Source organism: Choristoneura fumiferana, chromosome Z (genome assembly GCF_025370935.1).
Source record: "Choristoneura fumiferana chromosome Z, NRCan_CFum_1, whole genome shotgun sequence".
Lineage (NCBI taxonomy): Eukaryota > Metazoa > Arthropoda > Insecta > Lepidoptera > Tortricidae > Choristoneura > Choristoneura fumiferana.
Genome location: NC_133472.1, coordinates 9805720 through 9823961, shown reverse-complemented (window position 1 = coordinate 9823961; position 18242 = coordinate 9805720). Strand labels below are relative to the sequence as shown.

Sequence of the window (18242 nt, the reverse complement as noted above, 5' to 3'; positions counted from 1 at the left end):
CTCGATACATGGTCTCGAACTTATACATAGATACATAAAATCACGCCTCTTTCCCAACAGGTAAGCCAGACTACATACTTCCACTTGCTACGATTCTGGCATAAAACTCGCTTCCTCTACATTCATCAATTTTTTCATGCATGCACGTTGGTTTAGAGTACTCCTGACCCAACCTTTCTTCAGAACTTCCTCGATTTGATCGTGGTACGTTCGTCTAGGCCTTCCTCTTCCAACTTATAACAACGTGAAAAGAATTTCGCGGCCACAAGAACTAGCTACAGCGATTTTTCGCCGTTCATAAACTAAACATTAAAATTTCATCCAAATCGTTCAAGCTTTTTTAAGATTTCGCTCGAGATAGCTCCTACTACCTCCTCCTGCTCTCTACTTACCTACATTTATCGTAGGTAGGTGCAACGCAAATATGATATTTCTTGTTTTTATTTTAATGATTAGGAAAAGATAAACCTGGGTTAAATAGATTTGAAAGAAAAGACGTCTGTAAATAAAAATAAAACGTTTATATCTGATGGAGATTGATGTGTTTTGATACTGAGTTCGGAACGCAGATTACAAGAATAGTAGCTAGCTATGATAGTTCGGAAACTGTCGAGCATAGAAATTAGAAGGTGTTAATAAATAACTGAAAACCTCAGCAGGGCTACTACGAAACTCGAAGTTCGTATCGTACCGTCCCTCTCACTCTCGTATTGAATAGTATGTGTCAGAGGGACCGCACGACACGAACTTCCGAGTTTCGTAGTTCCCTGCAGACACCCCAAAATATTTTTTAATTTTGAGTTAAGTTGATTGAATTTATTTTTGAATAAGTATCTTCATTATTTGAAAAGATTGTTGTTGTTTGTTGATTTTTAGAAAAATATGGCGCAGAGGCGCTGTCCATTAGAGGACAATTTTGCCAGTGTCTAGTAGGTTTTGCCGTTGTACAGTAAAAAAATTCTAGAAAACGAAATATGAGACGTAATGGTGGATGAACAATGACAGCGCGAAATCCATTTGAAAAGATATTGGTGTGTTTTGCTAAGTCAGTAATTCTACTTCATTTCTAACTCTACACTCATGATTTGTATTTGTCAGTTGCACTTTGACGATTTTAGAAGAATAACACATTGACAGCAAACCGGCCAGTAGGTATTAAATTAACGAAATAGTATGCAACCTCGCTAAAATATTTAATTGGCGCCTGTTGCAGTCGACTTTTAGACTGGGCACAATGAATAAGGGATTTAAAAACACAAACACAACCTAATTTAAAACATAGTGTAATCGATTCTAAGCAAACTACTTTCTGGTTTTCAGTTATTTAATTAACATCTTGTATTGTATAGCACCACGATAGCACCTTTAAAATTAAACTGAAACAATTCTAAATATTCACATTTCCAAAATAAACTTAAAAGAAAACACAATATGGTTGAATTTTAAAATGAGAAAATTTCGAATTATTTCAGTTTAATTTTAAAGGTGCGAATGGATCCTTTGACCCTTTGTCCCTTTCAATAGGGTGACCATACCTAAGATTTTTGTGAGACAAGTTCAATCTTCCTGCTAATTGTTTATTATAATTACTGAAGTTTTTAATTAGCTATGGAACATTTCCGAGGGATTAGGGATGGATTACGAAATAAAAAATACAAAAAGTTCAAGGTATGAATACTAATGTTATTAATGTGAATAATAAGGGCAGAGACTAAAGTTTTACTTGAAAACAGAAAGTCTTTTTTGTGTGTAGTTATCAACTGGTTATTAAAATTGCTTATGCAAGTTCGTGTATATTTATTTACATTATAGACACGATTTAGAAGTGCTCGTATTCTTTTACCAAAACTCACTCATTTAATTATAGGTCCGCCTTTGCCTTCTTCTTCTTCAGCGCGTTTTCGCCCATCGTTGGGCATACGCCTCTGCAGCCTTTCTCCACCCGGATCGACTGTCCGGCTCTCTCTTCCAGACCGGTCCTGCTGTCTCCACTATGTCATCGGACCATCGAGCAGGCGGTCTGCCCGCATTTCTTTTCCCTAGCCGGGGTCTCCACTCCAGAACGCACTTGCTCCACCGTTCGTCGTGTCGTCGGCACACATGGCCGGCCCAGGCCCATTTCAGCTTCGCTACTTTATGTCCCACATCGACCACTTTCGTGCGTTTTCTGATAAGCTCGTTCCGGACTCGATCGCGTAGCGTTATGCCGAGCATGACTCGCTCCATGTTACGCTGCGTCACTTTCAACTCGTGGATTATCCCAGCAGTCAACGTCCATGTCTCACAAGCATACGCCATAGCCGGTAGCACGCACTGATGAAACACCTTTGTTTTCAACGATTGGGGAATTTTGGACTTCAGCACGTAGCTCAGCTTTCCGAAGGCTGCCCATCCCAACTGTTTCCTTCTTTTTATCTCAGCCATCATCGAGTCCCGGCCTAACCTTATCACCTGTCCTAGGTACGTGTACTCTTGTACCTGCTCCAGCGGTCGTCCATTCAATGAAATTGGATTCGGTGTGAGATCGGCTTTCGCCATAACTTTTGTCTTGTCCATGTTCATCTTCAAACCCGTTCGCAGGGACGCTTGATATAGTTGCTCCAACATGAGTTGCAGGTCTTCAGCACTTTCAGCTATTATAACTAACTATATCATCAGCATAGCGCAGGTGGTTAAGATACACGCCATTAACGTATTGCCGCTTTTGCCTAAATAAACAGAGAAAAATATAAGTTCGTTCGTTTCGTTATCTTTTGCCCCTTAGAGCGGAGAGTAGGTACTTATAGGAACAAAAAAAAGGTGATAAAATCTATCATTAACCGGTTTTTTTCATTCGTAAGTAAAAAAGATTTGGTCACTTAATTTTTTTTTTATTCGACTGGATGGCAAACGAGCAAGTGGGTCTCCTGATTACTTAAATGCTAACGTAAGTATAAAAGTATGGGTCATAACATAAAATTAGACCTACCACTGGCCATTTTCTGATTCCAATTTTAAGTAAAAATTATGTTCATTTGTGTGTAACAATTATGTTCAATGTGATAGCATGAAATTTTAAATCAAGAAATTTTACAAGCACTAGTGATTTTGGTATTTTTAACACCAAGTTAAGTTCTACGATATATCAATATCTACAAAAAACTTCGTAACTTTATGTCCAACTATTGTAGTTATGTCACTATAACTACTTTTTTACGTTTCAAAAGTTGGTAGAAATGCCGACCAAAATCAGACTAATTTTGCATTAATCCTTATCCAAAAAAATCATTTCATTTTGAATACTGTTTCAATACCTGTAGATTACATTTTGAATTATTCAAATCGGACATTCCATTCAAAATTATTCGTATGGATATTTTGTATTTTCTTAATATTTCTTAATAAATTTTTATTCAAAAGATATTACTAATATATAAACATAAATCCGATCAAAAAATTTATGAGATAAAATTTACTTTAAGTCAACGCGCCCCGGATTCACGCGGGTATAGTTTTTGGGAAAAGGAGTTGAAATGTATTTTGAAATTTGTACCCGTATTATCAGTTAACAATACTACAGTATGGACACACAATACAAAAATCATGGTCAACATAGTCGTTAGATTTTAAATAATGGTATTTTATTGGCTGGCAAGATGAAAGAACGAGACAAATAGCATCGGTTGTAACTATCCCTCTCATCGTGGATTAGCTTCTATGTTAGGCGCTATGAATAAAAATACTTTCTTTCCTAGTGATATGGTTTATTTTTGTAATTATACGTATTTTCAGAGTACTCGGTCCCGTTTAGGTAGTAGGTAGTAGTAGTAGTACGTCCATGGACCATCTCATCTCGGAAGCATTTTATACATTCCAATTTTCCAATTCTAGGTACATTTTATCGTCAAACACCTTTCAGTTTTCTACTATAATATCCAAAATCAATATGTTTATGGCAACATTCAGTTGTCAAAAATTGGGTGCGTCGTGTTGTCAGCTTGGTAGCCGCCATTTTATTTTGTATCGCCATTTCGTTTCTTTTGTGAGATGGAGGATTTGGGGATTTAAAGTGAGACAGCAAGTAATTCGTATTAAATTTAAAGTTTTGATTAATTGACAAAGAAAATTATCAAACAGGAGAAAAGGTAAGCTTTCTATCTTCCGAATTACGATATTAACAATCATTTCACATACATCACGGCACGGTCATAGAACGGCGTCTCTCGCCAATAACAATGGCGTCCGTTTACATGCACTGAAGCCCGTAGATAGTCCGTCATCCTTTTCTTACATATTGACTCGGCACCGAGACTGCTTTCATAGCATCTGATCTTTTTACAAGCCGAGGAGACTGATAAGAAATATTTCCCGTTACCTTCGCACTTTGTGTTTTGAAGTCTCTCTTTCGCATAACCGTGCTCTCTACAATTAGCCGCGCTTTTAAGCTTTAGCCGTATTTTGTCATTAACCGTATATTATTTGTATCTCCAGTACGGCGAATACAAGGTATGAGTGATGACTAGTAATGTAAGTAAATAGTTAGTTCGGCGAAATGTTCACAACGAATGCCGTGCAAACCGGCTCGGTTCCAACGCTGCAGTACCAAGAGCACCCGACGCCGAAGTCGCAAGGCAAGAATATAGAGAATGCTCAACAGAAGAACGCGCAACAAACGCAACAATCACAGCAGCAGCAGCAGGTATAATGCTTTGTGTCCTCGCCTTGTGCGACGATGCTGTGGAAACATGTATAATGTTTGGCTCTGCTTCCTTCTTTTTGTTGTGACTTAGTATTGGTATGCAGTATTATTTCTATTTTTTTTCTTTCGTTTAATTATTATTTATGGATACAAAACATTCATGAATGTTTGTTTGTAAAGCAAATTGAAACTGCTAATTTTGCCCTTATTTATAAACTATTTGTTTTGCTATGAAAGTTTAATTTCCTACTACTATTAAAAATTAAACATACCTGACCAAATAATAATGCTATTGTCATGGTAATAATTAGAGGAAAATTATAGATTATTTTTAGTCACTTAATGATTGAATTTAAAAGATATTATTTCCAAACAAAGACAACTAACATTAGTATGAGGACATGACTTAGTCAGAATTTTATTGAAGTTAATAGACCGAAAAATCAAAAGTAAATAATTGCTGAAATAGGAATAAAGGAAAAAAAAACAAGTTTCCAAATATTTTACAACATAAAAAAAATTAAACCAACATTACATTCAAACTCAAACTAAAATTCATTTTTATAGAATTTTGCCAGTAAGTTAATATAAACACAGCCTTGTCTTATTGATTTCTGAAGTAATATATAAGTGAAACACGGTACATTTATACAGTAATTGCAGGTTTGTGTATGAATTTTAGATAAACAATGCTAATATTAACGGCTCAGGATGACTTCATCCACAGTCCCATTTTGTCACCTTAAATAATCCTCATTCTTATATGGTCTACTGTTCTGATTCGCCAACATTATCACATCATCACTTTCCTATCTTGTCCGCTTTCTTATGTGGGCTACAGTACCAACTCGTCAACAGTCTCATTTGGACTACAGTGCCAACTCGTCAACATTATTGCATCGTTCATTATCCAGACTAATATAAATGCTCTATAAATGATTTAAAAAAAAAAAAATGATTATTGAAAAGGGGCTTTTTTTCGCAAATAAGTCTCGGGATATTTTTCTATTTAAATGCTTAAATTGACCATATCTGTGAGGCAAGTTGGCATTGCTGACCAAGTAGTACTGTGGTCTATAAAAGAAAGTGGACGAGTTGACACTGTGGTCAAAATAGGAATGTAGACAAAATGGGATATGGACGATATCAGAAAGTGAATGAATTAGGAAGGTGAAGATTTAGGAATACGGTATTTGACAACTCCTGATTTTTCCATATCTTAATATTATTATGAAAATATAGATATACAGATAGTGTTAAGTGCAGAGAAAATTTAAATCGGTTGAAAATTGGATTTATAGTGATTTTTTGAAAAATCTATATACCTCTCTCTCTCAAACGCTTTTCTCTATGCAGCAAGTATGGCGGTACTGGCGTGTGACGTCACATGCCAGTATGTCTTTCTCTGTCTAATCTTGAATTTCAAACCTTTAACTCTGTTATTTGTAAAGGTAGCTTAAAAATGGTTTTTCTATTCGATAACAGGCATTGTGTAGTTTTAATTTATAAAACATATACAAAATAGTCAAATACTGTGACACAGTCACTGTGGACTGTGGACAAAGTCATCCTGAGCCTTTTTTATAAATAAATGAGTAGCTGTTCCCATTCCATGCAGTTAATTGCTATTAGTATTAAGAACACAGCCACAGGTCACAAGTCCTTAATATTTCATATACATACATTACATTACATTATTATACATTTATTATTATTTTATTACTAATTACTTAGTAATTAAACTAACTGTTCAGAATGTGCTACTCTTTCAAATAATTTATACTTATCATCATGGATCAAAACTAATAATCATTGCATTAAATTTTACCTGAGACAGTTTTCTTAAAATGGACAGTATGAAAATTATGTAATTATCAACACTGAGTGGCATATTTAAAAAAAAAACCTGTCTAATTATGGGATCATATTGGTACAGTCACCTGCATTAATATCTGTCACAGTGGAGCGCGCAAAAATATCTGACACATCCTACCAGCTCTAAAAATAAGAATATGGTTTAGTAGCTGTTGCCTGCGACTCCGTCTACGTAGTATTCGTATATCGCTATCCCACGGGAACTATGCAATTTTCTGGGATAAAAACTATCCTATGTCCTTCCGTGGGGCTCAAACTATCTCCATACCGAATTTCATCTAAATCGGTTCAGCGGTTTAGACGTGATTGAGTAACAGACATCCAAATATCTTCACAAACTTTCACATTTATTTTTGGTAGGATTAGCTGATAAAATAGATACCTACACATACAGAAACACTGACCTAATATACACATGCATGCCTATTCCTATAAATAGAGTTGTATCAGATATTTCTGGACACTGTTCGCAGATATCGGTACTGGTGACAGTACCTACAGGTAAATACAGAACACAAGCTTGTCTTGGTAAATTATAATATTAATAATTCATATTCATACTTAATATTATAAATGCGAAAGTGTGTATGTTTGTCCGTCTTTCACGTCGAAACGGACCGACGGATCGACGTGAATTTTGGCATAGAGATACTTTATGGGCCAGAGAGTGACATAGGCTACTTTTTATCCCGGAAAAATGCACAGTTCCCGAGGGAACAGCGCGCGATAACCGAATTCCACGCGGGCGAAGCCGCGAGCTAAAGCTAGTCTTGACATTATATATAGCTGTGTGTTAAGCATCTCACTGTCTCGTCTTTTGATTGTCTACAAATACTATTTAAGGCAGAGCGATTACAATCTTTAGCTTTTCATTAGTTTGCCCTGTTTATTTATTTATGTACTAGCCTTAACCTGCGGCTTCGCCCTGCCGTCTTAACTGAACTGGTGTATATTACCTAATTTTTAAAATATGCAATCACAACAGTTTACTTTCATGTTTCTGCAACGCAATAAATAAATGTCTCTTTCAGATGTATGGCTTAAGGGGTTAGGTGGGTTTCAGAGGTTCAAAAAAAGGGTATTCTTAGTATTTTGTGATCTTTTTTTTAATTCCGAAAACTCATCCGTTGGTACCTCATCTCCCTTGATGTCTCAAAAAAAAAGCTCTTACCATGGACAGCATAACTCATTATTGGTTCATCTAAAATCCAAAAAACCAAAAATATGTCGTTAGTACATTGATAAATCTCGTTATTAGACGATGGAAAATAAAATTGAATTTTTGACCGACTAAACAAAAAAAAAACATTTTTTGGTCAAATTTTTGCCATATATTGGCTCCAAAAAATTAGTTGTAATAAAATAAAAATGAAAAACCTTCGTTCAATGACTAGATAATGTTATTACAAAGATGTGTGCAAAATTTGAACAAAATCGCTTCATAACTTTTCGAGAAATCGTGTCCACCGACTTAAAAAAAAGTGTTGTGATAAACGCGTTTAAGAGACGAAGCGCTGCACTGACGTGGCCTGATTGGCGGAACTTCCGGAGGGGGTATCTCTTAGAATTTTACTTGGATCAATTTGAAATTTTAGGAGAATATTTTAAACATAAGACAAAAAAAACGATTTTTTTGAATTTTTCAAACCCACCTAACCCCTTAATATTACTAACTTACTTACAAACACAAAATTAGTCTCTTATTATATAAGTACCGATAAATAACTCCAAGCGTTTTAACCGCTGTATCTTGTTTGAAAAGCATTGGCAAAAATTAAGGTCACAGGAATAAACGTTTGATAATAGTACATTGTGTCTTAAGGGCGGTAAATAAGGAATTACGAACGAGAGTCTAGACTGAGGGCTTTAATGAGTCGATGTTCGTAATTCTAGTACCGCCCGTGCGACATACAATGTTTTTCATCACATTTGCGAGTAAAATTTTTATTTCTAAAAGAAAAAATATTGGCGATACCTGGGGCTGCGCTCTTGGCAGCGCCGCCCTCCCCCTCCCCCTCCCACAGCATGCACGGACCCGGCGCAGCAGTACGCACATTGACTCATTTACCGACCTTGGGTTTCATGACAAGAAAATTTTTACGCGCAATAACTCATTTACCGACCACGGGTTTCATGAAGAGCACATTAAGATCGAGGGTTTTATTTGGGGGGTTGCAAGCAAGGTAGCCTGCATGTTACGACACTGTTTACGAGCAAGTGGTATGAAAAAATATTTTTTGTTGAGAGCTCATTTTTAAGGTTCCGGAGCCAAAATGGCAAAAACGGAACCCTTATAGTATCGCCATGTCTGTCTGTCCGTCCGCGGCTTTGCTCAGGGACTCTTCATGCTAGAAAGCTGTAATTTTGCACAGATATATATGTAAACTATGCCGACAAAATAGTACAATTAAAAATTAAAAAAAAAAAAAAATTGTGGTCGTTCCATAGGCGTTAAGTGGGGGTGTTTTTTTTTTATCATCCAACCCAATAGTGTTGGATATCGTTGGATAGGTCTTTTAAAATCATTAGGGGTTTGCTACGACGATTTTTCGATTCAGTGATTTGTTTGCGAAATATTAAACTTGGGTGGAAAAATTTGAAAAAAAACAGGATGGTAGTAAGTATATCAAACTTTCAAGGAAAACTATAACGGCTAAGTTTGCTTGAGAATTATTAGTAGTTTAAGAGTAAATAGCAGCCTAAGGTATAAAATATACCTAAACTTGGAAGATTCCGTATAAAATATGAAATCCTCAGAAAAATATTACTTAACTTTTTCGTAATGGCTACGGAACCCTATTTTGGGCGTGTCGGACACGCTCTTGACCGGTTTTTATATTGTCTATAACCCGCAAACACAACTACTATGACGGGATAAATGTTAGCATCTTACATCCATATTTTGGTTCATTGGGCACAAAATATTTTTTCCATGCAAATTGATTCTTACTGTAGCAAATGAATTAATTTTCAGTTGAGTTGTGAAGTAGAGCCATACAGTATTATTGTAATCACAAAAATTATGGTGGCAGTTGGTTGATACGATATTGCATATTTACTATCTACGCTTTGTGTAATTGCATTTAACCCTGCCATTCACTATTCAATAGCTTTTATTTGTGTTTTCTCAGGAGTTTCCTACATTCTGCTACACTACTACTAACGTGAACATGATTGGTAAAATTGGTTCGGGAAACACCAGTGGCTCCGGTGGGGTGTCAGGCGGAGTCAACATTGCCCAACTGACCACCAGTGATGACAAGACGTGTTACATAGCACAACCTTTCTCATACAACTACGCCCTGGTCAATCAAATGCAGATTGCTCCAAATGGAATACAGAATTCCATATCAAATATAAGTTTCAAATGTGATGTCTGTGGACTCATGTTTGGACATCTTACACTACTAAACGCTCATAAAAGGATACATGCTCAGGATTCAGGTAATTTTTTATTTTCCCATAGGTTTTACATCAAGTTATCCATTTTATGACTGTTGTGGTTGCCTCCAATCCAGAGACTGGTTTCTTAAGAAACAGTTCGCTTATCCATTAATTTTTTGGTAACTTATTTAAGATCCTCAGACCTTCTTTTGTTTTGTATGAAAATGACGTTATATTTCAGAAGGCAACATAACCGTCGTAGCAACGGGTGTGAGCGGCGGTAATGAAGTCTCCATGCCCCCTCACATACAAATTCTGTCTTCGGACTCCACTGAGCAACAACAACATCATGTGCAGCTGCAAGATAGTATGTTACTTCTTACTTATAAATAATATTTTAATCCCGCCTAGGTAAACAACATAAAACTATAAATTATTTTGTGGTAGCAAATCTAAATTCGCGGGGCCTGGAAATGGGTTAATTTTTATATGATTAGCGAGTATACTAAAGGCGGTATAAAACTGTTACAGAAATCCAGTTAAAAAAAAAACTTTTATTTAGCTTCACTTTGTGTTTTTTATTTGTTTTAAGTCTTTCAAGTATGTTTTGACCTGTTTCCAATGGTTGAATAAACTTGAAATTTGTCATACCGCCCTCATCAGCATCAAAGCTGTCTAGGTGCTCAAATATATATCTGAATATGACTGTGTTGTCAATCCCATGTATGTTCAGTCATTTTTGAGCACCTACCATTGATGTGGTGGCGTCTGTGTCTGTAGCCCTGATGATATTACAATAATGAAGAACCGAAAACTAGTCACAAAAAAAAAACTTCAGTAAATTAAAAAAAAAAAACAGTTTACGAAAATTATCGAACTTAGAACTGCTGAATAATTATCAATTCTATTTTTTCTTTCAGCCAAACCAATATTGGTGGACAAAGTGCAAAAATGTATTACATGTGGAGGACCCATCACAAGTAACCCTAAAAGAAAAGGGCCTAAACTCATACGCTGCGAAAACTGCATCGCGCAAGATTCGGTTGAACAACAGAGAAACAATCAGAGTATGTATTAATAAAATAATGATAACAGGCCATTATCTAGTTAGGAGAGCTAAATTTTTTTAATACACTGTTTATAAAAGTGACAGGTCTTGGAGAGTTGAAAATCAATCGCTTGAGAGTGGCGCCACTATAGTAGTGTAATAGTGACATACTATTATACAAAATAGATGATGTAATAAGCAGCTGATAAAAGCAAATTTTATGTTTTTATTCTATTGTTGAAATTTGACATTATTACGACAGGCGCCCGTTACAAATAAGTTCTCCCACTATGCATTATTATATTATCTACTCAAATGTGTTTGCTAGCATCAATAGTACCTACTTCAAATAAGTCGAATAAAAAAAATGTATAAAAATAATTATGTCTCACTTTTCACACACACACACACACACACACACACACACACACACATATATATATATATATATATATATTATATATATATATGCAGGCTGTATAGCTGCATCACTGTGTTTGTCATTACATTTCCTTTTGGGTTTTATCTATTTACCACATATATGTAGTTTTTTTCGAAAATCACCAGATTTTGTTAGTGTTGTGTGTGTGTGTACAATTCAGTGTACTCGTGAACATGATCAACTGTATGTGGCCGAAAGTTTAATGTAACCTATGGCAATATTTAAGTCTTGATAAGTCCCGAGTCCTGAGTGTACTGTTAATTATAATTCATTTTTGTTCCCTAAGCTTTCGAACTCGAACGTGATTTCATATTTCTAATTCCTATTCATCACTGAATTCCTATTTAATGTAATGATAATTTTATGTCCGATAGTGAATGCAACCCAAATATTCGTAACTTCCGAGGACAACGTGAAGTTCGAGGTGGGCGGCGTGAGCGGAGTGCAGCCGACTTCAGACCCGCTCGCCACTACCCAACCACAACAACAGACACAACAGCAAAAGCCTCGTAAGAAACATTTACTTTCAATTTGTTTAGATGACTTTTTGGGGGAATGATTTTCAACAAAAACAAATGCTAGTCATAATCATATCGTAGCTTAGAATGTTGATACCTGGCCAAGTAATAGAGAATATGCAAGCAAGCATTCTTTTTATTTCTTCAAGCCAAGTTGTGAAAGTTTTTTTTTAAATAAGTTACTAAGCAACGAAGATATGGACTTTTTAGGGTTCCGTAGCCAAAATGCCATGTGTCTGTCTGTCCGTCCGCGGCTTTGCTCACGGACTATCAATGCTAGAAAGAGAAAGCTGTCATTTTGCACGAATATATATGTAAACTATGCCGACATAATGGTACAATATAAAATTCAAAAACAATTTTTTTAGAGTACCTCCCATATACATAAAGTGCGAGTGTTTTTTTTTTTCTCATCCAACCTTGTAGTATGGGGTATCGTTGAATAGGTCTTTTAAAACCATTAGGGGGTTGCTGAAACGATTTCTCGATTCAGTGATTTGTTTGCAAAATATTCAACTTTAAAATCTAAACCAGTGGGTGGAAAAATTTGAAAAAAATCAGGATCGTAGTAAGTACATATATCAAACTTATAAGGAAAACTATAACGGTTAAGTTTTCTTGAGAATTATAAGTAGTTTAAGAGTAAATAGCAGCCTAAGGTATAAAATATACCTAAACTTGGAATATTCCGTACAAAATACGAAATCCTTAGAAAAATATTACTTATTTTTTCGTAATGGCTACGGAACCCTATTTCGGGCGTGTCCGACACGCTCTTGGCCGGTTTTTAAACTGTGACTACATTTCGTTTTTAGAGTTCCGTAGTCAACTAGGAACCCTTATAGTTTCGCCATGTTTGTCCGTCTGTCTGTCCGCGGGTAAGCTCAGAGACCGCTACTAGAAAGCTGTAATTTGACATGAATATACATATAAGTCACGACGACAGTGGTACAATAAAAAAAGGGAAAAATTTTTTTTAGGGTACCTCCCATATATGTAAGGGGGGGGTGATTATTTTTCTCGACTAACCCTATATTGTGTTGTGGGGTATCGTTGCATAGGGATTTTAAAACCATTCGGGGGTTGCTAAGACAATTTTTCTATTCAGTAATCTGTTTGCGAAATATTCAACTTTAAAGTGTAAATTTTTGTTGAAATCGAGCTTCCCCTGTTTAATTTTCCAGTTTCATCACATTAAATTATTTAATACAAAATTTGTGTTCCTTGCATCAATCCACTTTTTTTTTGTTCCAGTACCTGGCCACCATCCAGTTAAAAAGAGAAACTTGGCATCAGTTACAAAATGTCAAAACTGCAACGGCTCAGGAATCATATTTGTAGGCGGCAACAAGAATAAACTTAATCAGAGTAATACAGATAAGCCATTCCATTGCAATATATGCGGTGGCTCCTTCTCAAGATATTCGTCGCTGTGGTCGCATAAGAAACTGCACTCTGGCGAGAAAAACTTTAAATGTGGTATTTGTGGCATTGCTTTCGCCAAGGCTGTGTATCTTAAAAACCATTCGAGAATACACACTGGAGAAAAACCGTATAGGTAATTAAAATTATACATACACAATCTGTATACTGTGTTTAGAAATTAATGCTGAATATTTCAGATGATTGGGGCATTGGGTAAGTTTCCTTGAACAGCAACAGAATGACTGTGTTGAATCAAAAAATCTCATGAAAAACGTTCAGAGTGACGTTGAATCATGCATACTAAACCAACAAGCGGTTGAATGATTCCGGATTAATTTTAATACAGCTTGTTTAGATAAAAGTTAATTGGAGATATTTTGTAAACGCATCACTTTTTTGTAAACACATCACAAGGGTAAAGGCAAAACCAAAAAAAAAACAGAAAAAGACAGATACACAACAGAAAAAGTTTAGAATATTTTACGGAAAAGTGAACACTGGGTTAAAAATCTCCAAACAGGGATTGAGACAGGAGATGCTTGCAGGGAAGATTTGTTCTCATTTTACACCTACAGGGAGCCAAGGTGGTTGTTCAATAGTACATTGTGTCTTAAGGGCGGTAAATAAGGAATTACGAACGAGAGTATATTAGAAATAAAATTCTTCCAAATATTGGCGATACCTTAGGCTACGCTCCTGGTAGCGCCGCCTCGCCCCCGCAGCATGCGCCTGTGCGTATGCGTGTGGTCCTGCAGCAGCGCGCGCATGGCGCAGCAGCATCAGTACGGGCATTGACTCCTTTACCGACCTTGGATTTCAGTTTCATGACAAGTACATTAAGGTCGAGGGTTTTATTTGGGGGGTTGCAACCAAGGTAGCCTGCATGTTACGACACTGTTTACGAGCAAGTGTGATGAAAATTACATTTTGCCCTGTGAGAGATAAATAGTTTCACCTGTCCCATTATATGTCTGTCTGTAATCAAATCTTGCAAGTTATCGACCAACTTCTAGTAGTCGGATTGGCTTGAAATTTGGAATACTTGTGTAAATTGCGTGACAATATAATAATCTGGTAGTGACATCCTGGTAGTCCGGCCAGGATCGTCTCCGCAGGACGGAATTCTTCAATGGTTAATCGTACCGATCTTACATCTGATCTGTCATCCAACTGCCGACGTGGTATATAAAAAAAAAGTCAATCCGGCCACTGGAACTGGGTTAAAATTAACTTGCAAGATTTGACCCAACAACAACAAAAAAACAGGACAAGTTAAAAACCCGAACCAGGCCACTACTGACGTCATCAGTGCTACTTTTTTAGTTTAAAATTTTGTTTAAACAGGTGCAACACATGTGGTATGCAGTTTTCACAGTCGCCGCATTTGAAAAACCACGAACGAACGCATTCCGGGGAAAAACCGTACGTGTGTGAGGTGAGAATTTGTTAATTCAAATATTGTGCCTAAACAAGGTACACCACACTACCATGCATGATGCACATACATAAATCGGCCAGCTTTACTTAGGCTACAAAAAAATGGGTTTCCCGGTTTTCTATTAAGTTAAATTATTTAAGACAAAAGTTGTTTCATGCATATTCCCTATTGTTTTTATTTCAAAATAAAACTTAATAACTGATTGACTGTTCCTCTTAGAGGACAAATCTGTGTCAGTCCGCTATAAATGAGACATTACTAATGTTTAACAAAAAATAGAGCTTATGCACATTAGTGTTCTAATTCCTATACATCGTCATTTTGCAGTTTATCGCGGCAATAAAGGTCGTAGGCCGCCGGCTGTAATATGGCCGCGCAGTTAAAGTTGATCGCGATAAACCCGTTTTATAATATTTGCGAACATTTGTCTAAACACATCGCATTAGCACGAATATTCGCCGTACGTGATACGTGAAAATGACGATATATGTATCGATCAGCATGAAATGGTGGCAGCTATAGTCGTCAGGAGTGTTGATGACATCCAAACGTATTTCAATTTCCTTTTAATGTAACGCTCCTTGATTGACATTAAAAGATCTTTTTGTCTTTTGTAAAGCTTCATGGCTTCCAACTGGTGTTTTTCGCGAGAGATTCGAATGACGAAAAATAACAAACTCAAACTAGCTGGGCACAAAAACTCATCGGAACGGAGCAACGGCAAAACATAATATTGGGCACCCCAGCATTAACACTGCGTACTTAACTCCTTTCCCAAGACTAAAAATGGAGCTACTTATTTTGCGTTTATACTGTTTGTTTTATTTTTATAGTATATTTCTTCTTTTTATGTATACATATGTTGATCACTGAGCCATGGCTCTTGTGCACTACTGCAGCGCACAGAAACAATACTCGTATGAAATGTTGACTTTTTAGTGCGGACTGATTTATCTGTAATCTTGATTGTGTGTTTGCATTTTATTACAATATCCGAAAGTTTGGAGTATGGATAATGAGTGTGTGTTTGCCTTTCACGAAACGGCTAAAATTGGATGAGATCACTGAACTTCCATAGGCTTTGTTATCAATCCGATTCCACGGGATAGGCGCCATTTCATGAATTTGATTGCTAGGTAGCGGACGTTTGAAATAACCGGCATATCCACGGGATTAAAAACTCAATAACCGCTTATGACCTGAATTTGGTATGAGATAGCTGACTCTGGAATTAGGCTTTTTATCCCGATCATGGGAAAAATCTCCACGCTAGTCATGAAATTTGATTAGGTAGCTGGCGCCATAGTATTTTATCATGGGATTCTTGGCTAGTTTAGTAGATAGCATTAGAATTCTAGCCACTTTTTATCATGATATGGAAACAACGAAATAACAAGGCTGGGATAGTCGATTGGTAAGGACTGCGAAGCCGGGTAAAAGCTAGTTTAATTTAACGTAAAATGGAGCCGAAACGCTAGACTTGGCGCCAATCTAAAACATACGTAAGTTCAACGTTTTGCCGAGTGACGTTTAGGCATATCATGAAATTAATTTCGTGATCTGGCGGATTTTACGATCGGCCGCTGACATATCTATCTATAAAACGCCGATTCACACTGAAGACAGGCAGAGAGGCAGACAGGCTGTATTTATAACTCCTTGCAATTCTTTAAGATTACGAATGATTGCAGGTATGCGACAAGGGCTTCGCAAGACACGCCACTTTATGGAATCATCGTCGCATTCACACAGGCGAGAAGCCGTATAAGTAAGTACACAGCATAACCCTCTACCACAGAAATCTAAACAAGTAGGCACTAGATGTGCCATAACTGTCTTCTCCTAGAACGCGTTTCGCTTTTTTTCTATAGTTTCAGAAATACTCTTATGTTTATCACAAGAGCAAAATCATATAATAGTACATTACTGCAGAGACCAGTAAGTAAGCCATCCTGGACGAGTAGAAATTTGATACGAGGCCAGGATGGCGATTACTTGTCGAAGCTTGTATAGTACTTTTCTCGAAAATGATGATGGTTGATGGTGATTACCGTTACTGTCCAGGAAGTAGATTTCATACTTACTTCCTGCTAGCTTTACACTAGCAGCTAGTCTCCTGGATTCGTTACTTTCTACGACATTTTTGATGACGCAATGGCAACAATTCATACCATTTTTGAGAAATAATACATTACTGTAGAGGCTGGGAAGTAGGGGGTTGGTTGCCGGCCAAGCAGATACAGAAGCGGATAGGGATGCGAGGCCGGCAACCCCACGTTCCGGCCGAGGCTTGTATAGTGCTTTTCTCAAACATGTCATAAAAAAAACAAGAAATCGAGCTGGCGGGACGCTAGTCTGGTCGCCCTGTTGTGTGCGCGCGTGTCGCGCTGGCTGCTGGGACGGCGCCGGCGGCTGCGGGGCGGGTGCTGCTGGGCGTGCGCCGTGTCGTAGAGCGCGCGTTGAAACAAAAGACGGTCGCATTGCCGGCCAGCGGCCTGCAAACTTGTATGAAATATCTTTGTAGGCCGCTAGAGTGACCGCGCGCAAGCAGGCGAGTCACAAGCGCCTGCATCGCGATACTTCTCAGCCTATTATTTGTAACACAACGTCAATATTTCATGTCATGTTTGAGAAAAAATATTTACACTTACAAATTATGTTTATCTACACCCATATAGTAAATCCTCAATTATGCGTTCAAAAACTATAGGTAATGACCAGCATTACGACATTGGATTCTATTATGAACACGGCTGTATCGTCTTTTTGCAGTATTAAAAAATAAGTGTGACATTAGTACAAGATCAAATTACAATGCATGTTATGAGTATGAGTTTTGTATTATATCTACTGGACACTTTTTTATGGTTTTAAATGTGATTATTATGTTTGTTTCTTAAAAATCGGATTTAATTTTAAAAAAATGTGTTTGTTTTGTAAACAGGTAGGTATGTGATTTTATTCTTATGTTACATTTAAATTATGTTCTCGCTGCTGAGGTGAAAAATTGTATGTGTCACACGAGACCAAAGTTTTTTTGCATCTCGTGTATTTGAATCCCTTGCTGTTCTCAGGATTCTAACCTAGAATCACTCCCTGACGCTTGCTCGGGATTCAAAATCAACACTCGCAACAAAAAACAACTTTGCTCTCTTGTTGCACGTCAGCACCTCATACAGGCAGGTTTTGCTATGAGAAATTAGTGAGCAAAATCGCATTTTGCTCACTCCGTGAGACAAAGTAACTTATTAATTTTTTTTTTAATGCTGAGTACAGTGTTGGGTCTACTCACTAAATTCCAATATTTGAACTTTACTTTGATCTGTCATTTCACTTCAACACGAAAAAGCGAGAGATGGGATAAAAAATTAAATTTTTCGTATTAAAATATCGATTCGTCTAATAAATTACATGGACGACGAAATATTTCCAAA

General features: G+C 36.9%; 1 protein-coding gene across 2 annotated transcripts in view; it reads left to right on the top strand.

Moving 5' to 3' along the window:
• The first annotated feature begins 3963 nt into the window (after positions 1–3963).
• Positions 3964–18242, top strand: part of LOC141426537 (transcription factor Clamp-like) — a 21379-nt gene continuing 7100 nt past the window's right edge. Inside the window, exons 1-9 of one of the 2 annotated variants that reach the window (XM_074085527.1) lie at positions 3964–4124; positions 4471–4678; positions 9685–9997; positions 10179–10304; positions 10858–11004; positions 11802–11936; positions 13200–13503; positions 14715–14805; positions 16500–16576. In XM_074085527.1, coding sequence (XP_073941628.1) covers positions 4532–4678; positions 9685–9997; positions 10179–10304; positions 10858–11004; positions 11802–11936; positions 13200–13503; positions 14715–14805; positions 16500–16576 — 1340 coding nt within the window. In that variant the 5' untranslated portion in view covers positions 3964–4124; positions 4471–4531. The remainder of the gene's footprint in view (positions 4125–4470; positions 4679–9684; positions 9998–10178; positions 10305–10857; positions 11005–11801; positions 11937–13199; positions 13504–14714; positions 14806–16499; positions 16577–18242) is intronic. The other variant, XM_074085535.1, reaches the window with a different exon arrangement.